The sequence below is a fragment of the Enhydra lutris genome, unplaced genomic scaffold (genome assembly GCF_002288905.1).
Source record: "Enhydra lutris kenyoni isolate GAN:26980312 unplaced genomic scaffold, ASM228890v2 scaffoldscaffold17, whole genome shotgun sequence".
NCBI classification, from domain to species: domain Eukaryota; kingdom Metazoa; phylum Chordata; class Mammalia; order Carnivora; family Mustelidae; genus Enhydra; species Enhydra lutris.
Window position 1 is genome coordinate 5,417,211 of NW_019154101.1, and position 13,499 is coordinate 5,430,709.

The 13,499-nt window shown below is 53.8% G+C and overlaps 2 protein-coding genes across 3 annotated transcripts; one reads left to right on the top strand and one right to left on the bottom strand.

The window, feature by feature from the left end:
• The first annotated feature begins 2,738 nt into the window (after positions 1 to 2,738).
• LOC111147592 (cysteine rich protein 3) lies at positions 2,739 to 5,408 on the top strand. The gene is made up of 8 exons (XM_022503717.1): positions 2,739 to 2,846; positions 3,098 to 3,192; positions 3,604 to 3,661; positions 3,758 to 3,889; positions 4,642 to 4,713; positions 4,837 to 4,931; positions 5,031 to 5,088; positions 5,254 to 5,408. Exons 1-8 carry the CDS (start codon positions 2,804 to 2,806, stop codon positions 5,313 to 5,315), a joined length of 615 nt encoding a protein of 204 aa, XP_022359425.1. The 5' UTR covers positions 2,739 to 2,803; the 3' UTR covers positions 5,316 to 5,408.
• A 271-nt stretch (positions 5,409 to 5,679) lies between these two features.
• On the bottom strand, positions 5,680 to 12,379 carry LOC111147593 (solute carrier family 22 member 7). Of its 2 annotated transcripts, none has more exons than XM_022503719.1 (10): positions 11,987 to 12,379; positions 11,240 to 11,343; positions 10,950 to 11,104; positions 10,657 to 10,825; positions 9,538 to 9,661; positions 9,085 to 9,194; positions 8,359 to 8,573; positions 8,089 to 8,197; positions 6,852 to 7,055; positions 5,680 to 6,445 (listed from the first exon to the last, which is right to left on the bottom strand). In XM_022503719.1, the coding sequence occupies exons 1-10, from the start codon at positions 12,377 to 12,379 to the stop codon at positions 6,391 to 6,393; spliced, it is 1,638 nt and encodes a 545-aa protein (XP_022359427.1). In that variant the 3' UTR covers positions 5,680 to 6,390. The 2 variants fall into 2 exon arrangements, with proteins under 2 accessions (XP_022359427.1, XP_022359426.1); XM_022503718.1 differs by having other exon boundaries at positions 11,981 to 12,379.
• Positions 12,380 to 13,499: the final 1,120 nt, after the last annotated feature.

The window sequence follows — 13,499 nt, forward strand, 5'->3', positions numbered from 1 at the left end:
GGTGACCCAACACAGAAAGAGCTGCAGAGCCTCAGCGAAAGATGATTTGATATGCCCCAGAAATTCTAAGGATAGTTCTGTGGGCCAATGAAGCTAACCTTTCTAAAGGACAATAAATACAGTGTCTATGAATGACTACAATGAAGTCCTCCCAACCTCCTGAAGTAAGAGCTTCTCCATGAGAGCCATAGAGAGCAAAAAACAGTGAACCTCAAGCTGCCTTCTGGAAGAAGAAATGAACGAGGAAGCAGAAACACAAAAGTAAAATATTGGTGGAGACTGAGACTAATGTTTTTCAAGTTTGTTAAGCCCATCAAGAAACAGGTATAAAACTGAGGATCTTGAAATAGTTCCCAAAACGAGAAACAGATAATGAGAAAATATAGACAAATTTGTTTCATGGTATGCAGGCTTCTACCTTTAGAGGTCAACAAGGAGGATAAAACAAGTGTTATAAGAAGAAAGTATGGATAGAGACAACTGAGGAAACAGGAATGTTGAGTGGAAATTCATAGACACCATTCCTATCCCATTGCCCAGGGAGGGAACCGAAGTCCAGAGAGGCTCTCGAACTCCTGAGACAGATAGGACCCCTTTCGCCCAGCAGGACACAGGACTGCAGCTGAAGGCTAAGCTCAGCACACATGCCCCCTTGAGCTGTTTCTGGGCTGATATGACAAAACAAAGGAATTTACCCCAGAAAATTCTTCATTTCACCACCTAATACTTCATCAAGGGATTGTTTTCTCTGCTGGAGCACTGGCACACAGTAATTAGCTCTCTTCCCTGACCCTCATTTCCTGAGCTGCCTTTTTAAAAAAATAAATTATCTTTGGCCATTATTATTATTATTTTTTTAAAGATTTTATTTATTTTATTTGACAGAGATTACAATTAGGCAGAGAGGCAGGCAGAGAGAGAGAGGAGGAAGCAGGCTCCCTGCTGAGCAGAGAGTCTGATGCGGGGCTCGATCCCAGGACCCTGGGATCATGACCTGAGCCGAAGGCAGAGGCTTTAACCCACTGAGCCACCCAGGTGCCCCGTCCATTATTATTATTATTGAGGAATTATTCACATATAAAATTCACCCTTCTAAGATACACAATTCATTTTTAATATATTCATGAGGTTGTCCAACTATCATCACTCATTCCACACCATTCTCATCTCCCCACAAAGAGATCTATCTAATACCCCCTCAGCAGATATGCCCAGTTGCCCCTCCTCCACACCCCTAGGAATGACTAATCCACTTTTCTGTCTTTATGGATTTCCCTTTTCTGGATATTTCATATAAATGGAATCCTACAGTATATGGTGTTGTATGTCTGGCTTCTTTCATTTAGCATGTTTTTATGGCTCATTCAGGTTGTAGTGTGCATCAGTACTCCATTCCTTTTTATGGCTGAGTCCTGTTCTAGCACAGATAAGCCACGTGGCTCATCTGTTTATCAGCTGATGGACTTTCAGCTGTTGTGAATAGCAGTACTATGAACATTCATGTGCAAGTTTTCATGTGGACATATGCTTTCATTTCTCTTCAGTATATACCCAGGATTGCAATTGCTGGATCATACGGCAACTCTTTTTAACCTTTTGAGGAATTACCAAGATGTTTTTCAAAGGGCTGCACTATTTTACATTCTCATCAATAGCATATGAGGAATCCAATTTTGACACATCCTAATACTTGTTATTACTCATCTTTTTTATTATAGCCATTCTAATACTTCTAAAATGGTATCTCATTGTGATCCTGATTTTCCTTTTCCCTAAATGACTAATGATGTTGAGCACCTTTTCATGTGCTTGTTGGCCATGTGTATATCTTCTTTAGAAAAATGTCTATTCAAATTCTTTGCCTGTTTTTAAATTGGGTTGTCTTTGTTGACGTGTAACAGTCCTTTATATATTCTTATTACTAGATCCTTATCAGATACATGTTTGCAAATATTTTCTTCCTTTCTCTGTGGGTTTTCTTGAAGTGTCCTTTGAAACACTCTTGGGCTACTTGTAACAAATATTAAAACCTTGAAACTAAATTAGGAATATGTAATTGTGTTGTGTCTGAGTTATATATTTAAATTTAACACGCTTTGTAATTTCACAAGAAAACCATTGTATCCAGACCACACTTTGAGGCTACCAAAGAGTCTTTTGAGTTCATTATGGGATCCATCTTAATAATAGCTATCGCTTTTATAGCAGCTATGTGCCAAGCACTGGGCCCTTTACGCGTACTAGCTTCATTCCCACAACAATCCTATGAGGTAGAGATTAATCATCATACTCATTGTGCAAACAAAATGGATGCAGAGGAAATTTGCCTGAAGCCAGAGAGTAAGTGGCAGAGATGCGCTCCAGATTCCGACGCTCTTAACCTCCTGAGACGGTCAAGGCGGAGTTAAGCCATTTCAAAGAAGGCTGACCCTTAGCTTTGAGGAAATTACAGTGTTTTCATGAAGTCCGCCCTCTGGACAATTTTCCCCTTTGTTCGAAGACAGAAATTAATGCCCTCTCCCGCCCCCGGCACCACCACCCCCCCCCCGCCCCCGTCTGGCTACAAGTCCCTCTGTCACCTCCACGGGTCGGAGGCTTTAGCTTTTGGAAGTAACTGCGAAATCGCCGGCGTCTCCCAGGTGGAATTGTCTAAATTTCTGACGGCCAATAGGCGCGAGGAGCTACTGTTTCAGCCCAATGAGGCTCCCAGCGGAGCCATGGGCGGGGCCGGCGGAGGGGGCGGGACCGAAGCCCCCCACGGTGGTGCCTACTGTGTGAGGCGCAGGCTGCGCTGAGCGGAGCCATGAGCTGGACCTGCCCGCGTTGCCAGCAACCCGTTTTCTTCGGTGAGGCGCGGGCTGAGGAGGGGGAGATGGGGCGAGTGTCAGCCGGGGCGTTGGAGGAGTTTACGACAGTGTGGCCTCAGACCCTCTTTCCACCTCTGGGGCACAGGGCACTCGGGCGGGTTCGAGCTGAACTTCCCGGGACACTCCCCACAGTCTCTAGGAAGCAGGCGGGCGGGGCTAAGGAGGGAAAAGGGGGCCCCCCGCTGCGTGGCCTATCTCCCCACTGCCCGGTTCCACCTTGTCCCCCACAGCGGAGAAGGTGAGCTCCCTGGGCAAGAACTGGCACCGCTTCTGCCTGAAATGTGAGCGCTGCCACAGCGTCCTGTCCCCAGGAGGGCATGCAGAGGTGAGGCCTGGCCAGGGCTATCTGTCACTGTCCCCTAAGCACCAGCCCCCAGTTTCGACTCAGGAGGCTCACTAAAGGCAACCTCAGCAAATACCAAGACCACCTACTCGGAGGGCCCCACACCAGCCAGGATTTGGGATACCTGAGTTGTGCTGGTGGACCCCATTCCTTTTGGTGGGGAGGGGAGGGAAGCCACGGTTTTCTGTCCTGCTGTTGCTCATTCTCCTGACCACAGTGGCAATTCTGACATGCTCACCCTACACCTCTCCGGGCCCCACAAGCCCAGGCCAATGGACAGACACACCTGGCAGTCTGTCCTGAGAGAAGGCCTGTGGGACACAGGAGACCCGCCCCCCACCCTACCCCAGGCCTTTAGTTCTGAGCAACCTTCTTTCCTCTGCTTGTGCCTAGCACAACGGGAGGCCATATTGCCACAAGCCATGCTATGGGGCTCTCTTCGGACCCAGAGGTAAGTACCAGCCTAGAAGAGGCCAGGGGACAGCAGGACCCTCTTTGTGGCCGGGAACTGGAGGTTCAAGCCTGACAGCCACTATTTTCTCTGCAGGGGTGAACATTGGTGGTGTGGGCTCCTACCTCTACAACCCTCCCACTCCCACCCCAGCCAGCACCACTCCCCTCAGCCCCAGCAGTTTCAGCCCCCCCAGGCCCAGGACTGGCTTCCCCCAGGGCAAGAAAAGTAAGTGAAGTTGGGCCCCAGCTACTCCTCATCCCCAGGCTGGAACAGGTCTCCCACTTAGTCCTCTGCTTCACATTCCTATAACTTCATTTGTGGCAAAGTCTTCTCTTACTCGTGGCCCTTTTGGGGGGTTCTCTGATGTCAGCTGCTGAGTTAAGAGGTAAATTGGGTAGACGGCACTATCACCTGCATTTTACAGGTGAGGAAACCAAGGTTTGGAGAGAGCAAGTGGCATTGTGCAGTCACATAGCGAGTCAGGCAAAGCTGGCCTGGAATTCAGGCCTCTCCCAAGCCAAGGCCATGGAAGGAATGACCGAGGAGTGAGAGGTCATTGAGACAGGGTCAGCCCCTCTTATTCTTCCACTTCTCTCCTCTCCCTGTACCTTCCTCCCATTCCCTAGAGTGGGCAATGACGCCATGCTCCCCAACACCTGACACCCATGCCCTGGCCTGCTCCTGTATCAGCTCAGGTTTCCTGAGGATAGAGTTGCTGACCAGGGTTGAGCTAGTGGGCACCTGAACCCCTGGGAGGAGAAGGAAGCAGGGGGTCCCTTCTGCAGAAAGGTTGGGGACAGGAGGTGGGTTCATAGGAGACTCAGCTCTGCCGAAGAAAGCAGATCTATGGCGAGCTGGGTGGAGTGCTCCGGGATGAGCATGGCTTTTTGAAGAAGCCATGTGCAGGCTGGTGCTGATGGGCCCTGCTTAGGCCTGGCCCCCACCTCAGCCCTAGCCAGGGCCTCTTCCCCTTAAAGGCCCTCCCCACATGAAGACATTCACTGGGGAGACTTCACTGTGCCCTGGCTGCGAGGAACCTGTCTATTTTGGTAAGTGACAATGGGAAGCTTGGGGAGGAGGGAAGAGGATGGGCATCAAAGTGTAGGGAGGTGGTGCAAAGCAGGTAGGTCTCATTGCCCTGCCCTAGAATTACCAGTTCTCTCCACCACCAGCTGAGAAGGTGATGTCTTTGGGTAGAAACTGGCACCGACCCTGTCTGAGGTGCCAGCGCTGCCGGAAGACCCTGACTGCTGGGAGTCATGCTGAGGTGAACGGGGCAGGGATGGGTACTTATGTCGGGAGGAGGTAGGCTGGAGATGGGAAGAGAGCCAAGCTGAGATGGCTCTCTTTTCTCTCTATGTCCCAGCATGACGGCGTCCCCTACTGCCACATCCCCTGCTACGGCTACCTGTTTGGCCCCAAAGGTGGGCAGCCCCACCCCAGACAGTGGGCCTAAAGTATGGCATGTGGGGATGTGTGGACAACTTCCCCTGTAGTCAAACACACCCAGGCCCCTCCCGATTCCCTTCATCCCTCAGCCCAACAATCCCCACCCCCAAGGCCCTTGGTGACGGGGCTCTCTCCCTCAGGTGTGAACATTGGTGATGTGGGCTGCTACATCTATGACCCCGTGGAGATAAAATCCAAATGAGACGCTCACAGGAGAGGTCACTCTAACTCAGGCCTCATACCATCCCCTCCATGGTTGAGTGGGAGCTACAGAATTCTCCAGTCCCATGGGGCGGCGGGGGCGGGGGGGGGGGGAGGAGATGGTCTTCCAGTGGCCTGGGCCTAGGCTCCATGGTAGACCAGGGAGCCTAAACCTTGCTGATTCCTCACTTCGTTCCTGTCTGGCCAGGAGGACATAGACCACCACATTTTAAAGGGTGTCCTCCCGGCCTTCCCAGTCCCTTTTCCTAGCAAATTCTGTAATTTCAAGGTACTTAAGAAACGTGTTTATTCTGGCTTCTCCAATAAAATGTTGGCTCCCATGCCTTCAACTCTTCTTTGGGCATGAGGCCTAAACAATGGGGTGGAAGATGGGAGGCGTGGGGTGGGGGATGCATCACCCTGCAAAGTGCCTGAGAGGTATAGGGCCAATCATGGGAACAAAGAGCTCTGTTCTCCTGGTTACCCTCGACCCGGGAAGCTCCCAGTACCACACAGTGGACAGCATGCCCACAAGCCTGTTGGTGCTAGAAGTCATCAAAGGGCAGTCCCTTCTTTAGCACCATCTCTAGAGGAAGCACGTTATTCGGTATCTCATTTGAGCCTGACAAAAGATAGATCCTGTGGTGAGGTCTACTAAGAGCCTTCATTATCCGTTCAAGAGATGAACAGACTGAAGCCTTGAGAGGGAAAGCCACATGCCAAAGGTCACACAGCAAATCAGTGGCAAAGTTGGGATCAGATCACAGGGGCAGACTGGCTTCCCATCCAGGGCTCGTCCATGCTGCCCCAAACCCTTGGGGCACCTTCATTTCTAGAACTTCTCCCAGCCATGACAAGGGTACCAGAATTATTCAGCAGCCGACCGCATTCTAGGAAGTCACCCAGCTGCTGGAGGCCGAATAGTCGAGGCTGAATGAGCACAGAGAGGGGGTACCGTTGGCCACCCCAGCCCTGGGGATGGGGCTTGATGCCCCCAGCCCCAGCCACAGGGCCTGCCCTTCTGGTCTTCTAGCCCCTGCTGCAGAACTTCTGTGGAGAGCCTGTCCCGATACCACTCAGTCCTGGACCTGCTTCATGGGCGTCTCTTCCTCCTGAAGGCTGGATGGGGCACTGGGGAGGAAGGAGTCATGAGCAGTGGTGGGGTTTAGCCCCTGGGCCTCCCACCCGAGCCTGCCCCATCAGGGCTGGCCTACACCTCCCCCCATCTGCTAGTATACAAACATGGGTACTCCCACAGGTGACTCCCACACATGCTTGCACACATCCCTGATGCACAGGCATACCTGAGTGTGCACACATCCACCTCTTCCTGAACAATCTTGGATATCCATGTACACACACATATGGACTCGTGTACTTTTACATACCTCAAGTCATATGCCCATGCACACTTGCATAGAAGCACCAGATACACAACATGCAGACACGTCCTCTCTGCATCCTACCTAAGGCATCAGGTACTTGAGCACTCATTCCCACATGCATGTGCTCACACAAACAGTCGTTCTGTGCACACCTCCTCTCCACGTCCTGGATGGTCTCTGGCAGCTGTGCTTGCCTCGTCTCTGGTAGCAGGAGGGCAGTGCAGGCAGCCAGCAGGGCGATCCCCCCATAAGTGAGCTTGGGCAGTGACAGCCATACTCCATCCAGCAAAGCTGCCAGTGGGGCCAGAGAGCCCCCCAGCCGGCCCACCAGTGAAGTCAGCCCCATCCCTGTCTGTCTGTTCAGAGAGAGGAAGGGGGAACGGGTGGGTGTTCACATCTACTTAGGGTCATGCCTCAGAGGGCTCCCATCCTGGGCTGGCATGTCCTGAGCCCCCTTCTCCCTAGATGGCTAAGAAAGCTGAGGCTTCTTCCAGGTGGTCTTCCCATCTGTCCCCAGGCCAGGGACCCCAAGCCAGTATTCACCAGAGGATGGGACCCCCATTCTGACAGAATCAATCAGGTACTGCTGAAGGAAAAGAAAAGTCATCAGAAAGCGGGTAGGGAAAGCGTAGTGTGGAAGGAAGAAGGTCCCAGCTCCTAGAGACCCTGCCATGTTGGTAGAGGAGGAACAAGGCTTTCTAAATTTACCCAGTCCCTACCTGCCAATAGCTAGTTGAAAGGATACCAAGGAGTGCCTGGGTGGCTAAATTGGTTGGGCATGGCCACTCTGGATTTTGGTTCAGGTCCTGATCTGGGGGTTGAGGGATGAAGCCCCGCCTCAGCTCTGTGGGAGTCTGCTTGAGATTCTCTCCCTTTCCCTCTCCCTGTCTGCCCCTCTCCCCACTTCATGTTCTCTCTTTCTCTCTCATCTCTCTCTCAAATGAATATAGTCTTTAAAAAGGTAAAAAAAAAAAAAAGTTGGGGGGGGGCAGGCCTTAAGTCCAGAGACAACCCCCTAGGCAGCACTGCCTGGGGCTGTAGTGAATGGGAAGGGAAGGGCAGATAGCGCTTTTTGTGACTTTTCTTTTAATGAGGCCTAGAGAAGTGTGACCTCGCTCAGGGTCACTTAGTAACAATAAAATGCTCTGCCTTCTACCAGATTTAAACAAGCACAGACAGCTCTGATTAGCTCTTGTATTCTGGGTTCCGTGTAAGGAACGGGTAGGAGGAACTGGGCTGCAGTGTGTGTGGTGTTGGTAAAAAGATGTGACTACAAGCCCTCTGGGTGGCAGTGTGAGTGTGTGTGTTGGGGGGTGGGGGTTGCTGGTAAAAAGATGTGACTACAAGCCCTCCCCCAGGTGGGTTGCCTGGAACCCAGGCTCCCCTCACCTGAGCACAGTAGGGTACAACTCCGACGTGAACAGGTAGGCAGTGGTGAAGGCAGCTTCAGAAAAACCTTTCCCTATCACAGCCAGGGCGATGCTCCCTGTTCCCATCTCTGGAGGAAAAAGGGTTCGGGGAGTGAGCGGGCCTTGCGGGAGACCCAGAGTTCCCGCGATGGGAGGTTCCCCGAGCGCGGGACTTTGAGCGGGCGCTTCCGGGAAAGGGCGGGCCTTCTTGGGCAGGAGGCGGGGCCTCCGGGCAGTGGGTGGGGCTCACCAGAGGGCACCAGCAGACTGATACCCAAAGCAAGGGCCGTGCCCAGGAGCATTCCTGCTTGCGTGAGACGGCGTCCCATGTGGCGCACCAACAGGTAGACCAGCAGCTTGGAGGGCAGCTCAACAGCCCCGAACAGCAGCTGCGTTTGGTACACGTTCAGCCCCAGCCCCGACACGTCCAGGCTCAGGCCATAATAGGAGAAATTCACTCCAAACCTGAAAGGGGTCAGGATGCCACTCAGGGTGCCACCCTCTTTTTCACGCCGACTCCTTGTCCTCTCTTTTTAGGGAAGCTTGACTTTTTAGAAGGACCGCCTCCCCCACCTCCAGAGCCCACTGCCCACCACCTTCCCTGTCCCCATAACCCCTGGGAGTGTGCAGCAAGTGCCAATGGCCAAAGCGTCTTTACCTAATCTTCACAGCAAGCCTTGAGGTAGGAACTAACAGTGTCCTGTTTTGCAGAAGGGGCTCTGAGGCTCGGTGTTGTGACCTGTCCAAGGTCTCACAGCAAGGAAGTGGCAGAGCCTGCTTCTGAGCCCCGCCTCTGATGACTGCTCCATCTTGTAACTTTCCAGAGCCCCCTGCCCCCAGGGGCTGGTCGTCCTGCTCTGCACAGTTACAGTTCACTTGTCCATCTTCCTCTCACACTCAGCACCATCCCGGAGTCTGCCGCCCCTCTGTCCACCGATGCCCACCCTGCCAGGCCCAGGCCAGGCCCCCTCCTTACCACATCACCATGCAGCACAGTGAGATGTGTCGGAGCCGTGGGGTCCGGAACAGGTCTAGGTAGGAGGGTCTTTGAACCACTCGCTCCCGAGTGGCCACTTTGTTCAGGGCCTGGTGGGAGAGAAGGAGAGTTTATGACATCAGAGTTGGCTTAGGCACATGGCTTAGCTAGGCACATTGATCTTCCTGGGTCTCTACTCTTCCTTCTTCAGCAGTGGGGGTGGGGATGCACTTGCAAGCTGAATAGGGTGGGCCCTGAGTAAAGGTTGTGGCCCACCGGAGCCAGGCAGGACATTTTGAAGAGTTTGGAACTGTCCACTGGAGGCCAGAAACTTTTCCTGCACACACACACTGGGCCCCAGGAAGGGGGCGCTTGACATAGGCCTCACACACACACACATGCACGTCCCTCTCATGCACGCACGTGCACTCACACACACACATTCTCCCTCACCTCCCGGCTCAGGCCGTCTTCACCCACGAGCTGCCCATTGAGCCTGGCACAGCGGAGCAAGTACCTGTGGGCCTCTTCCACACGGCCCTGGGTCAGAAGCCAGCGTGCAGACTCGGGCACCCACCTGGGGGACAGACAGCAGGAGGCCCTTCAGGCAAAGTCAGCACCCACAGCCACATCTCCCTCCTGCACATACCACAGCCTGTCAACCTCCAGACTCTTGCCCATGCAGTCTCTCAACATGGCCCAAACCCTCCTCACCTGACGGACTTTAATTCATCCTTTAAGGCCCAACTTAAAAGCCACCTTCTCCCACACTTCCTTGCCCAGGCCTGGATCCGCCACAGCCTAGGATTCCCTTCTCTCCAGCTGGATTGGTTTCATTCCTGAGACCACAACCCCCAGCATCAGCCACCCACTTCTCCCACCGGTGATAGGGTGAAGGAGAGACAGACACACAGAAATCCCCGAGGGGGGAATCAAAAGCCAGTTCATTTTGGGGAGGCAATGAAATGGCCACCCTGCCTGGCTTCCTACCCTCCTGCTTGGACTCCCTATCCCTGTGCTGGCCCTATCTCTCCGTCCCTGTCTCTCTTGTCGCTCCTCCGACCATCTCTATCTGTCCCTCTGAATCTGCCTTTCAGGTCTGGCCTCTGACACTTTCTCTCACTGATTCTGTTTCGGTCTCTCCACCATCTCTCTATACGTTGTCCTGTGTTTCTCTGCTTCTCATGTCCAGTGCCATCTTCTTTGTACTGGTTGGTTTCTCTTTCTCTCTTTTTCCATTTCTCAGTCACTGACTTTCTCTTCATCTCTCAGTCATTCTGTATTCGAATCTCAGCCTCTAATTAGTTCTATCTCGGGGGCCGCCTGGGTGGCTCAGTTGGTTAAGCGACTGCCTTAGGCTCAGGTCATGATCCCGGAGTCCTGGGATCGAGTCCCCCATCAGGCTCCTGGCTCCATGGGGATTCTGCTTCTCCCTCTGACCTCCCCTCTCATGCTCTCTCACTCTGTCTCTCTCTCTCTCAAATAAATAAATAAAATCTTTAAAAAATAATAATAGTAATTCTATCTCAGAGTTCCTCTATCTCCCACTCCCAAGCTGCCCATAGTCCTCACCAGAGGCTAAGGATGCCTGGGGCACAAGGCAGAGTGACAGCCAGCAGAAGCCATCTCCAGTCCCGTATCAGGTACCCGACCAGTGCCAAGAGCATCACGCCCACTGTCCAGAAGGTGCCGCTCAGGACACCTGCCACGGTGCGGTGCCCCACGTCCAGCCATTCCATTTCTGGGCCCAGGGCAGGGGCCAGAGACAGGAAGAAAATTAGCAAGGACCAGAGGGGTTTGGTCTCACCCTTGACAACTGCCTCCCTCCAGTCTCCTAGGCCCTGCCCGTCCTTTGCCTGCCTTACCCAGTGGCATCACGATGATGGTGAAGCCAGCCAGAGCTGCGCCAGTGAGGGTGCGGGTGATGACGAACATGATGTAGCTGACCGAGGCTGCAGATGCCAGGCCTAGCACCAGGGAACTCACATAGGCCACCAGCAGCAGACGGCGTCGCCCGAACCTGCACAGGGGTCACGCGGGGTCAGCTCCCCATGAAGAGGGGAGGTCTCACGACAGAGGTAGAACAGGCCCATAACCCCAGCTAGTGGGAGAGGGCTCCCCACCCACTCCTCTGCCCACCCCCACTGCACCCCACCTGTCAGACAGGTATCCGAAGGCCACAGCCCCCACCAGCACACCAGCAAAAAAGAAAGTGGAAGTGGCTTTGTTCAGGCCTTTCTGCTCGCACACGAGGTCCCACTGCAGGGACAAACAGGGAGGGGCCTCCCATGGGTACATGCCCTCTCCAGCTAGCACCGACCCTTCCTCTCTAGACTCTGGGGCCTTCCGAGGTCAACAGTCCCATCCTGGCATCTCCATGTCAGATAAGAAACCCTCAACTATTCACCCCAACTTGAGGGGTACGAGACTTTGCACCCCCCGCCCAGTCCTGCAGCGTCAGTTTCTTTTCATGGAGGGCCTTCTCTTTGACAACAGGTCTGCTCCTCTCCAGACAGAATGCCCCCATCTGCGTTCACCTCTGGACGGATTATATAAATCCCAGACCTGAGACCAAAAAGAAGAGAAAGAAGGAGGCCTGTATGGTTTCTTCGCCTCCTACTGTAGAAACGCCTTTCTCAACTCTCTCTCCCAGCTCCCTGGAGCCATCTTAGCCCTTCCCTGCCTTAATCCCCTCCCAGCTGACACTAGCAGCTCCCCGTAAGGGCTCCTTACTACAGGCCAGGAACAAAGGTCACTGCTTTAAATTCATAGATCCCATCTATAGATAGGTAAACTGAGACTCTAAAAAGTAAGGTAATGCGTCTCCTGCCCACACAGTAATCACCCAAGGCAGTGGCAGGCCCATCCCACTCTCGTGTCCCCCGGTCTCACACACGGGTACCTCGGTTACAATGGTGGAGGAGAACTCGGAGCGGTCGTAGTCCCAGCCCTGAGGGCAGGGTGCTGTGGAGGGCTCACCCTCCAGCTGCCCAGGGCTCTGATCCGCTCCCCAAAATGTGGTGTTGGGGAGGGCCTGGGAGTGGGTGAAGTAGAGGCAGGAGCTGAGGGTGCCGTCAGGCTCCCGGGGCAGGTGGGCCTCCAGCCATGCGTCCTGGTGGCTGAAGTTGGAGGGGGCACCAGGCAGCGCACAGCGGTGGGCAGGTACGGCCGCCAGGAAGACGGGCAGGAGGAAGTGCATGGGCAGCAGCACTCGGGGAAGGGCCAGCAGGGCCACATTGCACAGCTGGAAGGGCCCAAAGCCGCCCACCTGCTCTAGCAGCTCCTCGAATCTCATGCCACCCACCCACCAACGGTTCTCAGTGCCACCTTCCTCTGTAGTGCTCAGGACAGCATGGCCCACCCACCACTTGGACCCTTGGACTCTGGAGGCGGGACCAGTTAGTCAGAAGAGCAGAGAGCCTGCAGTCGGAATCCAGCCCAGGGGCTGGGCCAGCACTGGGCCCTCCCTGGTCACCAGGTCTTCAGGGATCCCGGTCTGTTTGGCCCAGAGCCTGGGGGAGGGGCTGCCATCCATTGGGAGGTCACTGACTCCGTGGCTCTGGGACTTACAGATCGGTGCTCAGGGACCAAGTGGGCTAGCCTCGGGTTGCCATGATGGGGTAGCTGGGATGTGTAGGAAGTGAGCCCCTGACCCCTTGATCGACAGAGCTCCAAGAGTCCCTAAGAAGAGGAGACCTCCAGGGCATGGTGACAACTCTCCTGGGATGCCCTTTGTTCCATGGGAGATTTAGGTCAGCCTTACCTAATGAAGCCACAGCTCTGCTGGGCCCCCAAGATTCAAGACTGAGGGCCAGGGGCTGCCTGGGCGGCTCAGCTGGTGAAGCATCCAACAGGTGATTTCGGCTCAGGTCACGATCTCATCGGTCGTTCAGCGGGGAGTCTGCTTCTCTCCCTCTGCCCCTCCCCTTGCTCACTCCCTCTCTCTCTCTATCTCAAATAAATAAATAAATCTTTTTAAAAAGGAGGGAGGGTGGCGGTTGACCCTCTGCCTTCGGCTTGGGTCATGATCTGGGACCCTGGGCTTGGGCTCTGACTTGGACGCCCAGCTCAGTGGGGAGGCTGCGTGCTTCCCCCTCTCCCTCTGCCTGCTGCCCCCCTGCTTATGCTCTCTCTCAAATAAATTTTAAAAAGAAAGGAAGGGGGGCGCCTGGGTGGCTCAGTGGGTTAAGCCGCTGCCTTCGGCTTAGGTCACGATCTCGGGGTACTGGGATCGAGTCCCACATCGGGCTCTCTGCTCAGCGGGGAGCCTGCTTCCCCCTCTCTCTCTCTGCCTGCCTCTCTGCCTACTTGTGATCCCTCTCTGTCAAATAAATAAAAATCTTTAAAAAAAAAAAAAATAAATTAAAAAAAAAGAAAGGAAGGAAGGAAGGAAGGAAGGAAGGAGAAAATAAAGA